The sequence below is a fragment of the Vigna unguiculata genome, chromosome 10, assembly GCF_004118075.2.
Source record: "Vigna unguiculata cultivar IT97K-499-35 chromosome 10, ASM411807v1, whole genome shotgun sequence".
Lineage (NCBI taxonomy): Eukaryota > Viridiplantae > Streptophyta > Magnoliopsida > Fabales > Fabaceae > Vigna > Vigna unguiculata.
In genome coordinates this window covers 30,059,013-30,082,568 of record NC_040288.1, presented here as the reverse complement: position 1 = coordinate 30,082,568, position 23,556 = coordinate 30,059,013, and the positions used below count along the sequence as shown (strand labels likewise).

The following is a 23,556-nucleotide window of genomic DNA, read 5'->3' as shown; positions in this document are numbered from 1 at the left end:
ATGATAGGCTTAACTCATGGTTAACTTGCTACCAAAAGCACTCTATAACATCTGCCAGAACCGGGAAGTGAACCGCAAATCTCTATCTGAAACTATGCCCGATGGTACCCCATGCAATCTCACTATTTCCTTAATGTACAGTTGAGCCAACTTGGTCATAGACATTCTCAAGTTCATTGCCAAGAAATGAGCACTCTTGGTCAATCGGTCCACCACAATCCAGATCATATCGTAACCTCTTAAGGTTTGTGACAAATGGGTAACAAAATCCATAGTATGCTATTCCATTTCCAGACCAGTATGTCATAAGGCTGTAGAGTTCCATCGGGCCTCTGATGCTCTACCTTCGCCTTCTGACATGTCAAACAAGCGGATACAAATTGTGTCACATCCTTTTTCATGTCCTGCTACCAGAAGGTCTCCTTAAGACCTTGGTACATCTTAGTCATGCTAGGATGCAAGCTAAGACGACTCTTGTGTCTTTCCTCAAGGATTATCCTCTTCATCCCAATATTTTCAGGTACACATACCCTACCTCTGAATCTCAACACATCGTCATTACTCAAGGCAAACTCCTTTGCTTCTTTTGACCCAAGCAATTCTCTCACCCCTTTCAAACTAGCATCCGCCAACTGCTTTTCCTTAACTAAGTTCATAAAGTCACTAGATATAGTTAGGGTACTACACCTAATGAACTCAGATCCCAACTCAACTTTTAGCTTCATATCTCTGAATTTCTCTAGCAATTCTAACTCCTTGATCATAAGGTGTGCCGCATGCACCATCTTCCTACTCAAGGCAAAGTTGACTTATAATTATCATGTTATGCTTTAACCCTTCAACCAGGAGCCCGTTTTTTATGTTGATTGAGGATCCATTACTTATGACTTAAGTTCCAAGTATTTTTCATTTGTTGTTATCTCCATAAGTCACAAATCCTTCATCCTTCAACCTCAACTTTTGTGAATTTTGTTTGATCACTTGTCATATGCCTAGAACGCTCACTATCTAGGTACCACAAATCTTTCTTTTCTCTTTATGATCTACAAAACCAATTTATATTACATGGTACCCTTGATAGGTCGAGTCCAACATGGTTAATCTTTTTTCGACCCTTTTGGGATCCATTTCAAATATCCTTTAGGTACATCCTATTTTCTAGCTTTACAACTTTTAGAAACATGCCTTTTTCTCATACAATAATTGCAACTAGTCAAAGATATATCACTTGATTTACTCTATGAAAAGAAATTAGTAAACTTCTAGACTTTCTTTTCATTACACGAATTGTAACCAATTTCAGGATTTTCCAAAAACCCAATTTTGTGAGCCAAGTACAACTTCTAACTTTCCTTTTCATCTTATGAACCTTGCATAGGATTTTATAAGGTATTTAACTTTGTTTTCCAAAATAGTGCAATTTTCACAAGATTTTGCAATTAACTGATTTTCATTGCAACAGTTTGAATTACTGTAAATCATGTAAGATTTTAAAAATCAACTTTTAAATCAATTAATTATGTTTCTAGCTGACTAATTTTGTTTTCTAGCCAATTGTTTAAACATTTTAGCCGATTGTTTATGGCAACAATTTTGTTAGTTTCATTATACAATTCCTCAAAGTCATGCAACAATGTATAATAGTCATGCTTTTTTTTTATGACAGAGAACTTGATTTAATGATGATGAATCATATCTAGTCATGAGACACAAGTTTGCTTTTTCACTTTCTTCTTGTGATGAGATACTTGTTGAATCATCATTGTCTTCCCAAGAATGTAAGCACGTCTTTCCTTGGGTTTGCTTTCCTTTTTCTTGTCAACTCCTTTCTCCTTATTTTGATTAATATTTGGATATTTAATCTTTATATGTCCTTGCTTACCACAATTATTGTGTTTAGAGTTGTACCTCCTTTGGTTACCTTTGTTACATTTTTTCTCGAGATATTTCACAAAAATTTTGACAAGTAGATTCAAATTTTCATTCTCACTTGTTTCAGTCATGTTTTCATCATTTTCTTCATCTTTCTTGATGCTAGATTTCAAGGCTATGTTTTTCACCGTTTTCTCACTACTCTCTTGTTCATTCAGCCTATTCATCTCAATCTCATGCTCTCCAAGCTTTCCAAACGAGGCAACAATGGTCATTGTTGGCAAATCCCTTGATTTTGAGATGGTTGTGACCTTAGGTTGCCAACTTCTATCAAGACACTTCAAGACCTTGATGTTTTGCTCTTCTCTTTCATATTCCTTTCCCAAGCCTATGAGATGGTTAACAATGTGTGTGAACCTTTTGTGGACTTCAGTTATGGATTCACCTTGTTGCATCTTGAACAACTAATACTCTTGTATTAATGCATGTTTCCAAGCTCTTTTCATATCCTTTGCACTTTTGCATTGAGAAACTCTAAAGAACACATTCATGTCCAATGAAGAGGTTAGGATGTTCTTTGTTGTACAACCATATTGAGCAAGCTTCCTTTCTTCCTCTGTCCATTTATTCCATGGCTTGTCAACCTGCTTGTTATCAACAACATGTTTAGGAATGTATGGTCCATTCATAATTGCATCCCAAATTCCTTGGTCAATTGATTTAATGAAAATTTTCATATGAATTTTCCAAAAATGTTAGTTAACACCACTATACATAGGTGACCTATGTATAAAAGCACCTTCTACAAAAGAAAATTTATTTTCAACCATTTTAAAACATTTTTAGGATAAAACTTGAATATCTTTCAAGAACCTTGCTTTAGATACCAATTGTAAGTAATGAAAGAAGTAATTAGTCTAGAATGGGGGGTTAAATTGGCCTTTTCGAAAACTTTGGTCCCTTTTTAACTTGTAAAAATGCATTTGATTGAATCAGAACAACCAAGAGAAGTCAGTATGCAATTACATATGAACCATGCACTTTTAATCGATTCAAAATAGAGTTAACAGATTGATTTCATTAAATAGATAACAAATCAATATATTTCAACGGATCAAAATATAAAGACAATCGATTGAAATATTGGAAAATTCTATAGAAATATGAATTTGATGATTAACTCGGAAACAATTTTTGAAACTAATTAAAATAGATTTCAATCAACATTACAAATAGAAACACAGTCTCAGATTGTGTCAAATTACTCAAGAACTGATAAAAGACTGTTAAAATAAGATTTCTTGAAACTTTATACTAAAAACCAAGAAAGGAGAGAGATACAAACACAAACACACAAATTTTTACATTGGTTCACTCAAAATTGAGCTACATCTAATTTGTCAAAGCAACCCGTATGTGACTTGTACTATTTCAAAAGGTTTACAAAATCCACAAAATTACACTTTCAAAATATGCAAAAACAAACACTAAGGAACTTGAATCCCACAAGAGTCTTAACACATCATAACAAGATCTCACTTTCAGACCTAAAAAGCCACCAAGCAACACTGAGAAACTTGAGAAAGATCAAACCTAAATGAAGGCTCTCCCTAGCCAACCAAACCTCTATCTCCAAGTTCCTAAACCAAGAAAATATGGTTCAAGAAGGTCAAAGATTCCTCATGAATAGTGCATTTCTTATAATCTAGAGAGAGAGAATTTTCCAAAAGTCTAGAATGATTTCGCACTAAAAAAATCTCAAGTGTTAAACTCTCTCTGAAAAACTAGAACTTATAGTCTATCTGTTAGCATATTCAACAAGTTGATTTTTCCATTAAATCTATTCATTTCACTTAACTTAAGTGAAATCAACTAATTGAAAGTTAATTCACCTGATTGAATATGTAACTTATAGAACTATAGCAACAAACCATTTAACCTGTTAAAAACTCATTTAACAGGTTAAAAGACACCAACAAGACCCTAAACATATATACAATGCCAAATTGTTTACACTAAGAGCATTAATCTTCAAGCTTTGTGATCTTTATGTGAAACCCAGATTTAGCACACACTCCAAGCTTGATCAACACGCATATCTCTAAATCTTCACATCTTCATCAATTTATCATAGCTTCATTACATCATAATGCAATGTCTTGATATATGTTCATCAAATCTTCAAGCATGAAATCATTTGTGCTAACACTGCCAACAGAACCAAATTGGATTCCAAATGTCTCAAATGTGTTTTACTATGGATCTGGTTCAACTTCTAACTTGTTGTCTTCTACTCCTTATCATTTTGCATCGGTTTATTTCTTATACCAATTGTTCTTCTGACCATATTTCTTTTTGTGTCAACATATTTTTCCACGATTCTCTTATAAAGAAGCTGCTCAAAATGATTCTTGGAAAGAAGCAATGGAAGCTGAATTAAATGCTCTTCGCCGAAACCAAGCTTCGACATTGGTTTCTCTTCCTCCTAACAAGAAGGTCATTGGTTGCAAATGGGTTTACAAAATCAAACACAAATCTAATGGCTCGGTAGAAAGGTAAAAAGCTCGTTTAGATGCAAAAGGTTTTACCAAAACTGAAGGTATTGATTATTTTGAGACCTTTTCACCAGTTGTGGAGCTTACTATTGTTCGTCTTGTGCTCGCTCTAGCTACTACAAATCATTGGTTTATCCACCAATTAGACGTTGATAATGCTTATCTCCACAGGGATTTTCAAGAAGAGATTTACATGAAACCTCTACCAGGTATTACCATTCCTTATCCTAAATCTGTTAACAAGCGTCACAAATCGATTTATGGTCTTAAACAAACAAGAAAAAATTGGAATCATAGACTCATTGCAGAGCTTCTTCTTTTGGGATACTCCCAAATTACTGCTAATCATTTTATGTTTGTTAAATCTTTTGAGTCTACCACCCTAGTTATGTTTGTTTACATTGATGATGTGGTTCTCACTGGTAATAACATCTCTAAAATTCAACATGTTAAGACTCACCTTTACAACAAATTTTATATAAAAGATCTTGGTCCATTGTGTTATTTCCTGGGTCTTGAAGTTCTTCGCTCCCTTGATGGACTTATTTTGAATCTGCAATAATGATTTTAAAGTTCAAGCTTTCTCCGATTCTGATTGGGCAGCTTGTGCTACTACAAGGAGGTTTGTGTTTGGTTATAATATCTTCTAAGGCACATCATTAATTACTTGGAAATCCAAGAAATAGAATATTGTCTCACGATCTTCATCAAAGGCTGAATATCATGCCTTAGCATTATTAACGTGTGAATTACAGTGGCTCCAGTGTATGTTTCGAGATCTCTATATGGATGATACTACTCCTTATACCACTTACTGTGATAACAATTCAACCATAAAAAATAGTTAAAAATTCTACTTTCTACGAACAAACTAAACATATTGAAATCAATTGTCACCTTACAAGACAAAAGCTCAAGCAAGGTCTCATCGACCTTTTGTACATTCTTTCTTCTCACCAACTAGACTAGCAGATACATTTATAAAATCCTTACATAGTGCTCTTTTCCAAACTGCTATTTCCAAGCTTGATCTCTTCAATGTGCCTAGCTTGACGGGATGATAGAGATATGATCAAAATCTTCTTCAATTTTGATTTTAAATTAGTTAATTATTTTTTTAGCTATTATGCAGTTATTATTTCTCTATTATATTAATCTTTATGTTGCTTTTGTTTTGCGATTTTTATTCCGCTTCTCCGATAACTTGAATACGTCATTATATTCAACGCCTCTTCTTTATAATTTCAATGTGTATTCTTTCAATAAAGAATTCTCTTTTTTAATTGTCTTTTTCAATACACTCTCACAAACAAATCATGCGTCTGTTAGCATGTTTTTTTAAGCCATTATTCTTAGTACTTTTGTTTATTTATTTTAAAATGATGATAACATGCACATTTTCTAAAAGCCAAGATTAATTATGTTATATGTGCTTAAGTTTCTTTTTTATTCATAATCTTACTTACCAAAATTTTGTCCTACTTGTTTTCTAAATGTGGGCAGAAGATAAACAACTGTTATTATAACTAGTAAAAAGTTTTTGAGGAAATGATTTCAAGAAGCACATGCATGGTTGCATCATGCATGGTTGTATTCCGTTGTTGTTTATGACCGAGTCTCTGAGAAAGTATTTTATATTTTGACCTAAACTTTTCGTTATTTGTTTAATAAGACATTCCACATGTTGACATTATTATATTAAGAAAGAATGAATCTCAACACATGATGGAGTATTAAAAAATAGAATATAAAATAAGTATAAAACGAATAGAAAACACTATTATTAGCCTCAATCAAAACACGAGTATACAGAAAAACAAAAGTTACAAAAACCAGATCTATTAGTTGACTGACTTAGTCTATATTTAAAAAAATAAAATATTATATATATATATATATATATATATATATATATATATATATATACACATATATATATATATATATATATATATATACTCTAAATTTATAAATTAAATATGTTAATTTATAAAATAGTGAACATATATTTAATATAGTATATTTTCAAATACCTTTATGCTAAAATAAATTGTAATGCCCCGTCTGCCGTGGTCACTTTATTTCTATTCTTCTCTTCCAAATTTCTTCTTCTCACCCTCTAACTTTTCTCTATTATTAGTCCTGTACACTTCACATCTTTCGGAGTATAATCACAACTACGTTGTAATATTTAAAGAATTGGGGACAATTTCTAATCAATCATACTTTTTAAAAGAATAAATTATTTACTCTAAATATTTTTGCTGTAAATAAAATATAGAATACGTATAATAGATTAACTAAACATAACCAACTAGATGCATTCTAGTTATAATTGTATTGTGACACCATTATCGACACTATAAAGAAATGTTTTTTTAATTAATTTAAGAGAAGAATATGCACGAATCACATATGAAGTAATTGTAACATCATAAAAATACAAAAATTGTAGAAAATTATCTTTAAGATTGTGAAAATATATATATTTATTGTAATTATAATCCTCTGAATTTAAAATTAAAAACAAAAGTAGTCACCGAATATTGTTACGTACTGTTAGATATTGTTTGATATTATTAAGATATTGTTAGATATTGATAACCACAGTATCAAACAATATCTTCTATTTAATCTTTTTATTTTTAGTTACTCTTTTTACTTTTACCTCTCTCTATTATACATAGATTACCTTATGTGTGGTTTATACACAAGGGAGATTAATCTCAATCCCTATTTTCTTTATTCTCAACATGGTATCTAGAGCTTAAGGTTTTTTTTTCCGCTACCGCTGCCTCCGCCTCTGCCGCCACCGCCGCTGCTGCCACCGAAGTTCTCGGCGTCACTGCCGGCGCCGCCCGCCGGAGTCATCGCCGGAGCCGTTGCCGAAGCCATTGTCAGAGCCGCCACCACCGTCGCCGCCGAGTCATCGTCGCCAGAGTGTTAGTTCCGACCGGCGACCATACAGTTCTGATCGTCCCTCACACGCCACTCAAAGCCGCGTCTCTTCCAGTTCCTCCATGACATCTTCCGCTGCCTCTTTCAGTTCTGAAATCTCTTCTGTTTCATCCAGTATATTTGTTATGTTCAACAAATTTCTCAAATGGTATAAGGATCAACAGTTTTCTAGTTCCACTGCATCTGTTGCTCACATAGGTACATCTTTTGTTGGTCTGACTCAATCTTCTTGTCCTGGTCCTTGGGTTTTTGATTCAGGAGTCACTGATCATATTACTGGTAACAAATCTTTGTTCTCTTTTTTATTCTCTACTAATCCTTTACCTTCTGTTACATTGGCTGATGGTTCTAGAGTCTCATCTCATGGTGCTGGCACTGTTAAACTTTTTCTTTCTTTAACCATTGATAATGTTCTTTATGTCCCTGGGTCTCCTTTTAACCTGTTGTCCATCAGTCGCCTAACTCGTTCTCTTGATTGTGTTATTTTTTTTACCAACAATTTTGTCTGTTTACAGGACCGGAGTTCGAAACAGGTGATTGGCACATGATATGAGTCTCATGGTCTTTATCATCTCCGTCCCTTTACACACGTTGGTGCAGTTATGGAGTCTCCCTCTCTTATTCATGCTCAGTTAGGTCATCCAAGCCTTGCCAAGTTACAACAGCTTGTCCTTGCCTTGTCCAAGTTGTCTCGTTTGGATTGTGAGTCGTGTCAATTAGGCAAGCATACTTGTACTTCTTTATCTCGTAGTGTCACACGTGATGCTTTGTCCCCTTTTGCCTTGGTTCACTCTGACATTTGGGGTCCCAGCCACGTTAAGTCTACTTTAGGTTTTCAATACTTTGTTACTTTCATTGATGATTATTCCAGATGCACTTGGTTATTTTTAATGAAACATTGTTCGAAATTATTTCATACCTTTCAATCTTTTTTTAATGAAATTAAAACTCAGTTTGGTGTTTCTATTAGAGTTTTGCGTAGTGATGATGGCCCTGAATATCTTTCTCATTCTTTCAAACAATTTATGGCTTCTCACGGCATTCTGCATCAAACTTCTTGTGCTTATACCCCTCAACAAAATGGTGTAGCTGAACGTAAAAATACTTATGGAAACCACTCGCACTCTTTTAATTCATGGCGAGGTTCCTGAACATTTCTGGGGTGATGTCATTCTTACTTCCTGTTATCTCACTAATCGTATGCCTTATTCTGTTTTAAAGAATAACATACCTCATTCCATTTTATTCCCTCATGAACCTCTTCATCCCTTACCTTTAAGAGTTTTCGGGTCTACATGTTTTGTTCATAATTTTAGTCCTAGTCTTGGCAAGCTTTCTCCTAGATCACATAAGTGTGTTTTCTTAGGGTTTATAAGATCACAAAGAGGATACAAATGTTTTTCTCCTTTTCTTAACCGTTATTTTGTGTCTGCAGATGTCACCTTTAATGAGTTCTCACTTTATTTTAAGAGTCAATCTTCACCTCTGACTCCATCCAATCCTGACAAATCTTCTAATACCTTTAATGTTCCTATTGTTTGTGATCCTCTTATTGTGTCTTCTTCACCCTCGGTTCCTGCTCCACAGTCACCTGCTCCTCCACCACCTCTTCAAGTTTATAGTCGCCGTAATCGATCACAACCACCACCATGTGACTCCACTCCAGTGCCAACTACTCTGTCTCCTCCGGCTCTAACACCTGAGGCTGACCTTCCCATTGCCCTCCGAAAAGGTATGCGTTCTACCCATAATCCCTCTCCCCATTATATTGCTTTGAGTTATCATCGATTGTCATTACCTTTTTATACATGTCTTTCCTCTCTTTCTTCTGTGACCATTCCAAAAACTGTCAGTGACGCTTTAGCCCATCCTGGTTGGCGTCAGGCCATGACAGATGAATTAAGTGTTCTTCATAATAGTGGAACTTGGAAACTGGCCCCGTTGCCGTCCGGGAAATCTGTTGTTCGTTGTAGGTGGGTGTTTGCTATCAAAGTTGGACCTGATGGTACTATTGATCGCCTCAAAGCTCGTCTTGTGGCCAAAGGTTATACTCAAATTTTTTGGTTGGATTATGGAGATACTTTTTCCCCCGTGGCAAAGATGACTTTTGTTCGTTTATTTATCGCCATGGCTGCTTTTCAACAATGGCCTCTTTATCAACTAGATGTTAAAAATGCTTTCCTCAAAGGTGATTTGCAAAAAGAAATCTATATGGAGCAACCTCCTGGATTTGTTGCTCAGGGGGAGTCTTCTGGGATGGTATGTCGTCTTCGCAAATCCCTACATGGCCTAAAATAATCTCCTAGGGCTTGGTTTGGAAAGTTTAGCAATGTTGTTCAGCAATTTGGTATGACTCGGTGTGAAGCAGATCATTCTGTCTTTTATCAACACTCGAGTGTTGGATGTGTTGATAGTATATGTTGATGACATCGTTCTTACAGGGAGTAACAAGCATGGCATCTCTCAGTTGAAACAACATATCTGTCACCATTTTCAAACTAAAGATCTTGGTAAACTCAAATATTTCTTGGGTATTGAGGTGGCACAGTCTAATGATGGTATTGTTATATCTCAGAGAAAGTATGCCATGAATATTCTGGAGGAAACTGGGTTGATGAGTTCAAAGTCTGTTGATACACCCATGGATCCCAATACTAAACTTCTACCAAATCAAGGGGAGCCTATATCTGATCCTGAGCAGTATAGACGATTGGTTGGGAAATTGAATTATCTTACCGTTACTCGTCCTGACATTTCCTTTGCAGTCATTGTGGTAAGCCAATTTCTTAATTCTCCATGTGAAGATCATTGGAATGCAGTCATTCGCATCTTGAAGTATATTAAAAAATCTCCTGGAAAAGGTATATGGTTCTAATAACCATACAAGAGTTGTTTGCTATTCAGATGTTGATTGGGCAGGATCTCCTTCTAATAGAAGATCTACATTTGGGTATTGTGTCTCCATTGGTGGTAACTTGATCTCATGGAAAAGTAAGAAACAGGCTGCTCTTCATATTAGCTCTAATCCTGTCTTTCATGAGAGGACCAAACACATTGAGATTGATTGTCATTTCGTTCGGGAAAAGGTTATGTCTGAGACATCAAGACTGAGTTTGTTAACTCATGTGATCAGTTAGCAGATATTTTTACTAAGTCTTTACGGGGGCCTAGAATTGATTATATTTGTAACAAGCTTGGCACATACGATTTGTATGCTCCAGCTTAAGGGGGAGTGTTAGATATTGTTTGATATTAAGATATTGTTAGATATTGATAACCACAATATCAAACAATATCTTCTATTTAATCTTTTTATTTTCAGTTACTCTTTTTACTTATACCTCTCTATTATAAATAGATTATCCTATGTGTGGTTTATACGCAAGGGAGATTAATCTCAATTCCTATTTTCTTTATTCTCAACACATACACTTGTTGCATAGCATCAATTGTCCTATGGTGAAGGCCGGGTGGACCAAGTGACAATCGAATCATGGCGCTTGGGCTTATACGCTCTTAACTAGAAAGAGTTGCACCCTGACTAATAGTTATAACTTTTGGTCAAGTGGTAACTGCATGTAGTGTTATTAGTTGCATTCCTTGAAGGGTTTTTCAATAGTGTTTATCTAGGGCGTACGAAATACATAGGTGGATCTTGTATCGTCCTAACTCTTGATGTTATAGTTGAATTTCTAGGTTAGATAGCTAGAGACTGGATGTAGATTCCATTGAATCAAACAAGTATAAAACTGTGTCTCTTGTGCTCTCTTTTCTTTATCTTTTACATTTTGCTAAGTATAAAGGTTAAACAATATGCATTCTTAAACTCATCTGTCAATTGATTAAGGATTTCACTTAAAACTGGTTTTAAAGTGAAAAGAAAAATAAAAGATTTGTGAAACCAATTCACCCTCTATTGGTTGTGAAATATTGGTGCATCAAAATTAACAATTGACACTAGAGCTGGTTAATCGAATACATAATCGATTAGATCCTGACAAATGGTTAATATTTCACAAATGTTTTCTAAAGGGGCTGCAATCAATAGACCACCACCGTTTGATGGAGAAAACTATTTGTTCTAGAAAACAAGAATGAAAATCTTTTTAGAATCCATTGACATGGCTATTTGAAATGCTATTGTAAATGGACCATGTTCCTGCGGAGAACAAATAAGAGATGTCAGACACAAATATCACCTTACCTCAATCCTCAATCTCCCTAGTAGGCTTCCTTCTGGCTTGCATATGTTATCTGCTGGTGTCTCATCTTGGACCGGCCTGGACCCAAGAGGGGTTACCTGCGAAGGAGACTCCGATGCTCAAGTCAGCAAAGGATTCTCAAAAAGTCAAATCTCGTGATTAAGGGATTAATGAATTTGAACCTTTAATTGTTGGGGTCCACGCGTATTTATAGTTTATTAATTATGTCTGGCCACGTCATTGGCTAGGCCCTTGTTTGGGTCGCAAGTGGGCCTGGGCCTAGCCCAAGCCCCTTAGCTCGATCATTATAGGCCCTAGAGGCTTTGCTAGTAATGTTTTGAATCTGTCAGGTTCTCATTTCATTTTCTGAAGTAAGCGGCTTAGGCCGCTTACTCTTGTCCGTTTGACTTTATCTGGTAATTATTTGCATCCTTGGGGGTTATGTAGGCGGATTTTACGGTTATAGTCATGTTAGGCTGCCTAGGTGCAATACAGATCATATATTCCTATGCATACCATTAACAATATACAGGTTGAGAAAGACTTCAATTCGTGGACCGAGATGAGAACAAGAAAGTGCAGTATAATGCTAGAGCTAGATACATCATCTCCTCAACACTCACCACGAAGGAATTCTACAAATTTTCTACATGTAAGAATGCAAAAGAAATGTGGAAAACCTTGGAGAAAGCTCAAGAAGGAATTGAAGAAACAAATTTGTGTTTGATGGCTAATACAAAATCTTCTGCCAATAGTGTAAGTAGCTTCGAATCCAATGATGAAAGTTATGAAAGAAAGTTTCACCAACTACTTAATGTGTATAATGAATTGCATGAAGAAGCTAGAAAATTGCAATACTCTAATAATAGACATAAAGGTGAAAATAGGTGGCTTGAGAATAGAGTAAAATAGTTGGAAGCAGAAAATGAGGAGTTGAAAACTGATATAGAGAATATGGAGAAGCATAAAAGTTGTAATTGCAAGAAAAGTGTGATAAATTGTGAAAATTGTCCCAAACAATTAGAGAGAATCAAATATCTAATGAGTACACTTATTAGATTTACTCTAGGAATAAATAATTTGGATGCAATCCTAGGTTCTCAACGAAGTGTTCTAAACAGAGAAGGCATATGTTATGCAGAACATGCTAATCAACTAGGTAAGCGATCAAAATCTAGAAAATTCATTAACATGAGCAAACCTTCTTCCATTGTATGCTTTTACTGTTGTAAATTGGACATGCATCAAAAAAATGCTATTTCAAGAAATATGGTGTTCCTGAAGGTAAATATAAGTGGATACCAAAGAAGTCAAGTGCTTTGTCTAACATGAAAGAACCCAACTACAAAGTGGGTACCTACATGCATTTTACTTGTTCTTGTAGGGTTTATGAAAAGCCTAATCATCAATGTGATATTCTTTTTGGGCTATATGTAAGTAAAGATAAGTTTGAATCATTCCCTACTTCAATAATGATGTGAGTAAAACAACTTTTGACACTTTTTTATGATGTATCTTAGGACATAAAAATTAATCTTTTACTGCCACAAGTATTTCTACAAATACAAATTGTGTTGTTGCATACATGTTGATATTTTTTCAGCATTTTAAATGAAATGAAAATGCATCTCAAATCAAGTGCATGCAAGGAAGTTATCTTTTGCAGGGGGTGTAAAATTGAATACATTGACACTAATAACCAATTAGTTAACATATTCACTAAACTCTTGGCTAGGTTGCATTTCTTGAAGGGTTTTTCAAGAGTGTGTATCTAGGGTGTACGAAGTACATAGGTGGATGTTGTATTGTCCTAACTCTTGATGTTATACTGGAATTTCTAGTGTGTATAGCTAGAGACTGAATGTAGATTCAATTGAATCGAACCAGTATAAAACTTGGTGTCTCTTGTGCTCTCTTTTCTTTATCTTTTACATTTTTCTAAGTATAAAGGTTAAACAATATGCATTCTTAAACTCATCTTGTCAATTTATTAGGGATTTCATTTAAAACTGGTTTTAAAGTGAAAAGAACAACAAAACATTTGTGAAACCAATTCACCCCTTCTAAGGTTGTGAAATATTGATGCATCAAAACTAACAATAGTATAAACATATATCTCATACTCTTAGCTTCCACTTCAACCAACTCTTTTAAATTCTAGCTTCATTGTCACTTGCAGCCTCATTTGCTCATGCAATAATTGCGATTATAGAAATAGAAATATAACACACAATTAAAAGAAAAAAAAAATCTAAGATATATTTGAGTACCAAAAGTCTATAATTTGAAACATATAAAGATTCAGTAACACTTATAGTGTTCATACATTCTCATTCCAAATCAATACATTGTTATAGACTCAAAATATATATATTCTAGACTCAATATTCGGATATTTATGTATTCAATCAAATCTCATGAAGTCAGGCACCTATCATGTAATCATGAAGTGAAAGGTCACGACTGATCCAAATTTATCAAGTCACAATTCTTCATGACAGAGTAAATTCTCTTATAATATCTCTAGAAAAGGGATCTTCGTCCTAAATCCCACTATAGGAAACTCCCATTACTCTCATCACCTAAACTACATTCTCTATATGAGTTTGTGAGAAGACTTAGGGTAACTTCACAATATGAATCCTACTCAATGCATAACACTATATTAACCAATATAGTCGTCTTCCTTAGAAACACCATATTCATACAATATGCACCATTTTAAATCATCATTTTGACCCTTACATCATCACAATAAACCTCACTCATGTATAACATCCTGAAAGAACCATATTCATTTTCACAATACTTAACTCTAAAATGACCAAAAGCATTCCAAACACACTGCTCAACGAACTCAAAAGGAACTTAGTGCTAGTTAGACAGAGAGCTACTAGGAGAAAATATCAAACTAGTGCTTAACGATTTGATATTTCCACCTAACGGAGATGTCCAACGCCCATTGGTGAAATCAGTGCCCAACAGAGCTCTCTAATTTTAATTCTAAATTGGCATCCAGTGGCACTTAAGTAGCACTCATTGCTAACTACCTTTGGAGCTCGCTGTCGAGTGAGCGCATACTAGCCTTAATGTGACACCTAACACTCTATACCACTAAAACTCATTGTGAATTGAGTGCCTAACGGTCTAAAAGTAGCATCCCAACGCTTTAGCCACTAGAACTCACTAATTATTTATAGTCTTGATCTTTTATTAATGAAATAATTGAGAGTCATCTTTTGAAAACCACCAATACTCAGACTATTTTCTAAGTCCTTACATTAATTGTGTGAACTCATTTCTCAATTTTAGAAATATAATTTTAAAAAAAGATAAAAAAAGAAAATATAATAATAATAAAAATTAAAAAAATAAAGAGAGATAAAATTGTACTTTGCAACACAACTTCAATTAAACCCAGTAAATGCAAGGTATAAACCCAACAATAATCTAACACAAAAACCTCAACCTATGTACCTTCCCTTACTAGATTTAAACCCAGCCACACACAAAATAGATTCATCACTACAAGAAAATTTCTAAATAATGATTAATTTTAATAACCAATAATTATTAGTAACTATAGTGACCAATTTAGATACCAATTTACAAAACTAAAAATTATTGGTTACTAAAATAGTCACTATTATGATTAAAAAATTATAAGTGGTCACTAAATTGATCTTTAAAATTAGCTATCATTATTTTTGTTACCAAAGGAAATTGGTCACTAAAAATTAGCTACCATATTTTTTGCTACCAAAATGAATAAATTTCTAAATTAGTCTCTAATTAATTTGTTACAAATTTAGTGACCAATTATAATTTTTTATTTATAATAGTGACTAGTAACTAATAATTTTTTATTTTGTAAATTGATATCTATATTGATTGTTATAGTGACTAATTATTTTTTGTTTCTAAAATTAGTTTCTAATTGAAGATTTTTGTATGGTGCATGGAAAACTATCAGATCCTCTGAGTAAGTATGTACTCCTCTGAAGTTAGACATCAAAGCATATTTATAAATAGAGATGGGACAGCCTTGGACAAATGCAAATACAATTATAAAGATAATTAATACATTCTTACGAAAGACGCAACGTTGATTTGTTGTTTAAGGTTATGTTACTACATCTCAAATTTTGTCATTTGCCTCTTTGACCTAAAACAACCATGTACCCATAAGTTGATTGTGTCCTGTTCTTTTTCTGGTTACACTAGTTGGTAAGATGTAAATTGTAAGAACCATTTTTTTTGCTCCTTATATTTAAAAGTAAGTTGACGTACCATTAAGTTTGATCTTGTAGGAAGGACGAAAGCTAGTGGAGGCAAAGTACACTAAAGAATGAAAGGAGAAGAAAAGTCTGAAGTGGTTTAAATGGTGTCGGTGATAATCGGTGCTGGAACGGTTAGCGCAGATGATCAAATTCAAAGATACAAGGTATAAAAGTGGTGCTTGGGATATGGGTTTGGTTTTGTTTGGAATCGTATACTTCTTGGTGTCGCCAGTATGGTAAGGGAGTCATGGTTGCTTGCAAGAGGGAGTTGGAGTTGAGATGGTGGTTTGCTACAGTAGCAATCAAGTAAAGTTCACTCAAGTGTGTCTCGTGTTTCGTGGTGATCAAAGGATTTAAATTCATAACCAATTTTAATTATTTCCTTTGCGAGGTTGGGACATAATCTCAAGGGCGAATTGGTTGTTTTCTTAATCTCATTCTTAGGAAACGTGATCCCCAACGAATTAGTGTCATTTGATTCAAAGAGATAAGTCAGTGGTGGCACATTGAGTATCAATCAATGCTAGAAGGTGGGGGTAGAATTTCATGTGAATCAAAAATTATCTGATGAAGGCAAAAACAAAATAGACGCAAAGGATCTTAGTGGTAGAAGAATCTATAGACGTATTCTAAAGTAGATATTATAATTTTTGCTTTGGAATGGTAAAGTAAGAGAACCAAGTGAAAGGGTTGTTGGAGACATAATGGTATAGACTTAGTATAATCACTAGAATGCTTACAAGTTTGGTGGATCTTGAAAGAGAAGTTGTGGTATGTCAAACCATTCAAGAAGAGTATTGATCAAGGTTGGAGTGACTAGTAGGACATACAATTTTTTTTAAAAAAGGGTAGATACGATGTTGAGAAAATGGGATGCTAAGGCTATCAAAAGGGGAGTTTAAAGAGTTTTTCAAGTTTTATAGAAGTTTTAAGGAAGGTTTATCAATGACGATTGCTTCCTAGTCATGACAGACAGGAAAGGATCATCATTTTGAGTAAACAAACAAGTGACCTTGTGTGTGGATCAAAGTAGCGCAACGAAATGTTGACAAGTGATGCTTATGAATGGTAAGAGGTACGTGAGAAGAACTATCTTACTCATGACCTAGTGGTTACTACGAAGACCAGATCTTTAAAAACATCAAAGGTTTCGTTCTTGTGAGTATCAGCTAAGAGTGTTCAATGATCATTCAGAGTTGGAAGAGTAGAGTTACATAGAGGAAGTTGGACAAGAGGAATAGGAAATGGTTGAGTTATGGTTTCAAGTTAGGGTGCCAACCTAGAAGTAAGGAAGTAAGAGTAGGTGCTTAGCCAAGGAAGGGAACTCAAGATCTGGGCTTGACAAGATAAGAGTAAGAGTTGATGGAGGAGTAAGTGTCTGAGTTAGGAGGAGAAGATGTGAGGAGATTTCATTAGTCTAGTCATTCGACTAGGACAAGTGGGTTTCTCAAAAAGGTTGGGAAAAAGCCAAATCGGACAATCTTAGTTTGAGGTGTATCATAGAGTTGTTTGGTACAAACCAAACTAGAAATTTGAAGGTAATGAAAGTTATGGTTCTGAGGTTTTGTGGAATAATGGTTATAAGTTAAGAGATCGAAAATGAAGATAGGATGCCAAAACGATATGATGATGGAAACAGTTGAAGGTTTTAAATTGGAAATGGAATAACTCGATAGGGATCTTTGTTGTCTTGGTTGGAGCTAACAAAGGAAGCAAGATGTTATGAGTGTCGTTGTACATAAAAGTGGTCAAGAGTGTTGATGGTGGGGAAGTAAGCCACAAGCCAAGTGTGATCAAGTTAGTGGAGTGATGCTTAAAGGAGAGAACAAGATTATGTGAAGTGATAACTAACATGCTTTAGTTTGAGACATGAAGTCATCTGAGACTTTGGTAAAAACCTACAAGGGATAGTGCGGAGCATATGGTATGTGAGTCAGTATATCGGATACGAGTTGATTGGGCAGGTATGAAAAAGCATTTCAGTTTTAAGGTTAGTGGTTGGGAGTTACTTCGAGAGTAGTGACTAAACCAATCTACATTGTTGAACACATATCGCTTAGCGTAGAGGCAGAGTTTCCAATGACAATAGGTGTCAGAGTCGTTCTATCGGTCATGTCTAAGTGGTGGTTGTCAAAGAAAATGAGGAAAACATAGTTTTCTCCCTATCTCGTCGATGAATTTTTGAGGTCAAAATTTTTTGTTGTTGGGGAGAATGTAAGACCCATTTTTTCTGCTCCTTATATTTAAGGGCTTGTCCTAATCAATTAGGCCTAAGGCTGACCCATAAGGTGCCCAAAACCCCCTAAACCAGCCCTAACCCTCTCATTCTATCACTTTCAGAAAATAGCTCCCTCACACTCTCTTAGGGTTGCAGCAGTAACGCTCTACTAGGGTTTGGCCACTAGTTCTCCTCACGCTAGCTCAACCCCTTTTCCACTCTACGTAAGTTGACCTTCAACCCATATCTCCTTCTCTTTAGCTAAATTTTTCGTGGTCCAATAGAGGTTCATCTGGATTACCTCGTTTCTATTTCTCGGTCAGTATTTCCAGCTCACGAATTAGCTCACGAAGCTGTTATGCTTAATTATTGAGTGTCTGTGTCTTCCGCTAGCACTTTCCATGTAAGGAAAGCTAGGGTTTCTTCGCGTTTTGTAATTTCCTAATGTTTGGCAGTTGGTTCTTGATTTAAAATGCTTGATTGATGTTTATGCTTGCATGAGATTGAACTAATTGTGGTCGGGTGTTGTATTCTTTCTTGGCTGGTCTATGCGAACAATAGAGGAATCTGATATTCTCGCCCAAGCGAACAGGTCTCGCCTAAGCGAGAGTACCAAGAATCCTCATTGGTTTTTGTTTGCGTTGTCGCTCAGGCGACGAGCTCACATTTTTAGCGAGAAGCCATCTCATTCAGGCGAGGAGGTCTCGCCTAAGTGAGAACACGCGAAAAGCCCACTATTCCATTGCTCGAGTTCTCGCCTAAGCGAAAGGAGCTCGCTTGAGCGAGAAACCTCTCTCGCCTGAGCAAAGGCTTCTTGTCTGAGCGAGAACTGGGAAAGGACGTGCTCAAGTACTGGTTTCTCCTCTATTTTTGGGTGATGATCACATGTTTGATTGAGTTACTTTTGTTAAAGTATGAATTGGGCGAATATGCATATGTTAGATGGTTTATGGGTTGGAATTGATGAATTTGGTATGATCTGTCGTATGGAACATGATTGGATGATTGATTATATATATTGGCATGAGATCGTTATGTATGATAATCCTATGTTTGGTTGTGAGACATGATTTTGGTATTGGTCAACACGTAATTCCACGAAGGTTTCGTGGTGGTGCCTCATTGGTTATGACATAATTTCACGAAGGTTTTGTGGTGGTGCCTCATTGATTAGGACGTAATTCCACGAAGGTAACGTGGTGGTGCCTCATTAGTCAAGACGTAATTCCACGAAGGTTACATGGTGGTGCCTCATTGGTCAGGATGTAATTTCACGAAGGTTACGTAGTGGTGCCTCATTGGTCAAGACGTAATTCCACGAAGGTTATGTGGTGATGCCTCATGGTCAGGACGTAATTCAATGACCTTTTTTTGTGGGAGCTCATGGTAGTGCCTCATGGTTAGGATGTAATTCCACGGAGGTTTCATGGTGGTGCCTCATTATATAATTTAGTAAGGATTGTATCCTGAAACTCTAAAGAGATAGTGAGTTCCACGTAGAGCAAACTAACTCAAGTGGTGAGAGTAGCAGGATGTCCTAGTCTTTGGTAGAATAATGGCCTTAGATGTTTGAAGGCTAACCTTGTGAGTGGTAGGGTGAAACCCATTGGCAATGGCTTTGCAGAGTAGTAAAGGCCACCACAAGCGCAAGCATCCAATGAATCCGACTGATTATATGTATCTGAATAATTGAGTCTTAGAGTCTTAAATGGTCTGCTAACACATGTTTGACTGATGAATGTATCTTTAACTTCTAAATTGTGTGCAATCGTATGATAAAACCTTTTTCACTCTAGCTTACCCTTTCGGTTTGCTTGTGTGTCTCGTATGTGGTTTTCTCCTTTTTGCGATGATCATCAATTTATTGATGTGAGCAGATGTGGAAACTCCTGGTGATAGTAGTGGTGACAGGAATGTTGCAGCTCAATTGAACATGGTTTGGTATTAGGCTCGCTATTGAGCCCACGTTGAAGAGTTATTACTATATTGTAATTCCTTACCTATGAGCAAGGTTTTGGTCATTTGTTGAATCCTTATATTTTGTTAAGGGTACAATGGTGTGCTTTAGTTTTCTTTATTAAATATTTGGATGGTTGTGAAATTCTTATTTTTTAAGTCAGTATCCCTTAGATATTATAATATGTACGATATTTTATTTTAATAGATTTATCTATTAAAAATGGGACGTTAAATAAATTTTGAAAAAGTCAAACCTACGTTCATGCACAAAACCCATAGAAACAACTTGCAACAAGGTATAGGTACCTCTGCCGCCCACATTAGCTTATTTATATAGCTTACAAAAGCTCGGAAGATTAATCTTTTGTATATAGTAACTCTCTAATCAGATTAAATAGTTTTTTGTCACATATAAATCAGGGACAAAGAGCTAAAAGATATATATTTATGAACATAATCAATTTTAGGTCACATATTAAACGGAGACAAAGTGCTTAGGGAGATATATGTATCAATAAAGAACATAATACTTTTCCTTTGAATCACATGCTACTGTTTCATTTCATTTCATTATACTTTTTGGTTCTAGCTTCGGTATTATATAATTATCTATCCATTTCTTTATTAGGATTGTAAGCTGTCTTGTTTTGACTTTGCAGACTCGAGAGCTCGAGGGCTGATATCTTTTAGGAAATTGATTTTTTTAACTACTAAATTTTGATAACTTTTTTTTTAACTTTAGGTGATATTTTTTAAATGATTTTCTATTTTTTCATTTACTCATTCTTAATATTCCAAAATCACTTAAAAAATGTCACCTCATGTTATAAAAAAAAGTTATCAAAATTCAGTAATCAAAATATCATTGTCTTATTTTTTATAGGTTGGAACAACCCTAATACTTCCTATTAATATTTGTTATTGCCCATAAGAAATCAACGTATAAGAAAATAAAACCGCTTGTAATACAAACATTAACAATTAAAAATATTTTTTTATACATAAATTACTGAAACAAAAAAAGTATTTTCGTGTATGAGCTAAAATTAAAATTCATGATGTTTTAAACTATAACAAAAAATATTACTTAACCCCTATTTATTATACCACTTAATTAGTGTTAACATGAATTATTCTCTATTGGCCTGGATTTGTTGCTTTCAGAATATGTTGTCATCTAACATGCTTATGTCTCTATATATGGTGGTGTGATTATATTATAAGATTCATAACATGTTTTCTTTCCACCTTAGGTTGTAGGCAACAATGGTGTCCCTAGTCACACTCCTATGCTATACTCTTCCCGTACTTTTGTTATTCTTCTTCCAATTCTGCAGATCCTTCAAGAAACCATCCCTTCCACCTGGTCCTAGAGGCCTTCCCATAATAGGAAACCTTCATCAGCTGAATAAGTCTGATCTTTATTTGCAGCTATGGCAACTCTCAAAGAAATATGGACCTATATTTTCCCTTCAATTAGGTTTAAGACCGGCCATTGTTGTTTCCTCACCTAAATTGGCCCAAGAGTTATGGAAAGATCATGACCATGTGGTCAGTGACAGACCTAAATTAGTTGGCCAGCAGAAACTGTCCTACAATGGGTTAGAGATGATATTTGCCCCATATGGTGAGTTTTGGAGAGAAATTAGAAAAATCTGTGTTACCCATGTCCTTAGCCCCAGTCGTGTCTCAGGGTTTTCCTCAATAAGACAGTTTGAGGTCAAACAAATGATAAAAAAAATATCTGGGCATGTCTCGTCTTCCAAGCCTACAAATTTGAACGAAGTGCTGATGTGTCTTTCAAGCACTATCATATGTAGAATTGCCTATGGGAGAAGCTATGAAGACGAAGGAACAGAAAGGAGCAGGTTCCATGGACTACTCAACGAGTGTCAAGCCATGTGGGGGACCTTCTTTTTCTCAGACTATATTCCTTTTTCAGGTTGGATCGATAAACTGAGGGGACTGCATACACGTCTTGAACGTACTTTCAAGGAGTTCGATAAGTTCTTCCAAGAAGTGATTGATGAACACGTGGATCCTAATAGAAACACCCCAGAGAATGAAGACATAATAGATGTCTTGCTCCAACTCAAGAAGCAGCGTTCGTTTTGTGTAGATCTCACAAACGATCACATCAAAGCTGTGCTCATGGTTTGGAGTTCTTGTCCTCTCTTTCTCATTTCTTTTCTGATTCATCATTTTGAAATCTCAGAAGTTGATAAATAGTGTTTCTTATGCCAGATCTATTTTGGACCAAACAACAATTGATGATTTATTTCTGCAGGATATGCTTGTAGCAGGAACGGATGCAACTGCAGCGACATTAGTCGGGGCTATGACTGCACTACTACAAAATCCAAGAGTAATGAAGAGAGTTCAAGAAGAAATTAGGACTTTAGGAGGTAAAAGAGAGTTTCTAAATGAAGATGAAGTCGCAAAGTTTCCTTATTTGAGGGCTGTGATAAAAGAGACACTGAGACTTCATCTACCAGCACCATTACTTGTGCAAAGAGAGACAAATGAAGCGTGTATGATAGGTGGTTACGAAATTCCAGCGAAGACAATAGTGTATGTGAATGCTTGGGCTATACATAGAGACCCTGAGGCTTGGAAAGACCCACATGAGTTTATACCTGAGAGATTCTTAGACAGTAGCATAGATTCTGGGGGGCAAGATTTTGAGTTAATTCCATTTGGTGCTGGTCGTAGAATTTGCCCAGGAAGGCCTACTGCAATTGCTTCATTGGATCTCATTATTGCTAATCTTCTGAACTCGTTTGATTGGGAATTGCCATTTGGAATGGACAAAGAAGACATCGATACTGAAGTGTTGCCAGGACTTGCTCAACACAAAAAGAATCATCTCTATGTTTTAGCCAAGTTTCCAATCTAAAAGTTTTAATATATATATATATATATATATATATATATATATATATGTGTGTGTGTGTGTGTAAGGTAGATGAATAAGGGCATGTTCATGTTAGATGGAATGTATAAGGACTTTGAAAACTTAGTGGACTGTATTTTACTCTTTTCATTATTTCCTTTCCTAGGCCTTGTATGTATATCCTTATAGAATTACTTTAACATATTACATTTTCAAACGTCACATAAATTTTAGAATTTAGTTTGATGTTATATAACGTTAAATGTGTATTTCTGGGAATCTCATATTAAAATAGGTTCCTTTATTTGAGACACTTCGAATATATATACCATCTAAAGTTTATAATTGAAAGGACAAATTATTCTCTATTAGATTTTAATCTTTATATTTAAATATAATTTATTTTAGTCCTTATATATTTAGTATGAATTGTAAGAGATTAAATGCTATTCAAAATTATATTTATAGGATTAAAATGAATAAGTATAAACACATAAAATAAATTTTGAATAATTATAAGAACTAACCAAATAATTAAACTTAATTATTGGTGGAGATTCCCCTTTAACTAGTTATAAGATTGAACAAATAATAATAACATACATACTAAGAAGTAAAC

General features: G+C 35.0%; 1 protein-coding gene across 1 annotated transcript; it reads left to right on the top strand.

The window, feature by feature from the left end:
• The first annotated feature begins 21,283 nt into the window (after positions 1-21,283).
• Positions 21,284-23,088, top strand: LOC114166643 (cytochrome P450 83B1-like). Its single transcript, XM_028051397.1, has 2 exons — positions 21,284-22,198; positions 22,332-23,088. The coding sequence occupies exons 1-2, from the start codon at positions 21,311-21,313 to the stop codon at positions 22,938-22,940; spliced, it is 1,497 nt and encodes a 498-aa protein (XP_027907198.1). The 5' UTR covers positions 21,284-21,310; the 3' UTR covers positions 22,941-23,088.
• Positions 23,089-23,556: the final 468 nt, after the last annotated feature.

What these genes read in the sequence shown, in the direction of transcription:
- LOC114166643 (XM_028051397.1), top strand. Translation starts at nt 21,311, where the DNA reads ATGGTGTCCCTAGTCACACTCCTATGCTATACTCTTCCCGTACTTTTG. An exon ending in ACATCAAAGCTGTGCTCATG is followed by an intron (nt 22,199 to 22,331) that starts GTTTGGAGTTCT and finishes TTATTTCTGCAG; the next exon opens with GATATGCTTGTAGCAGGAAC.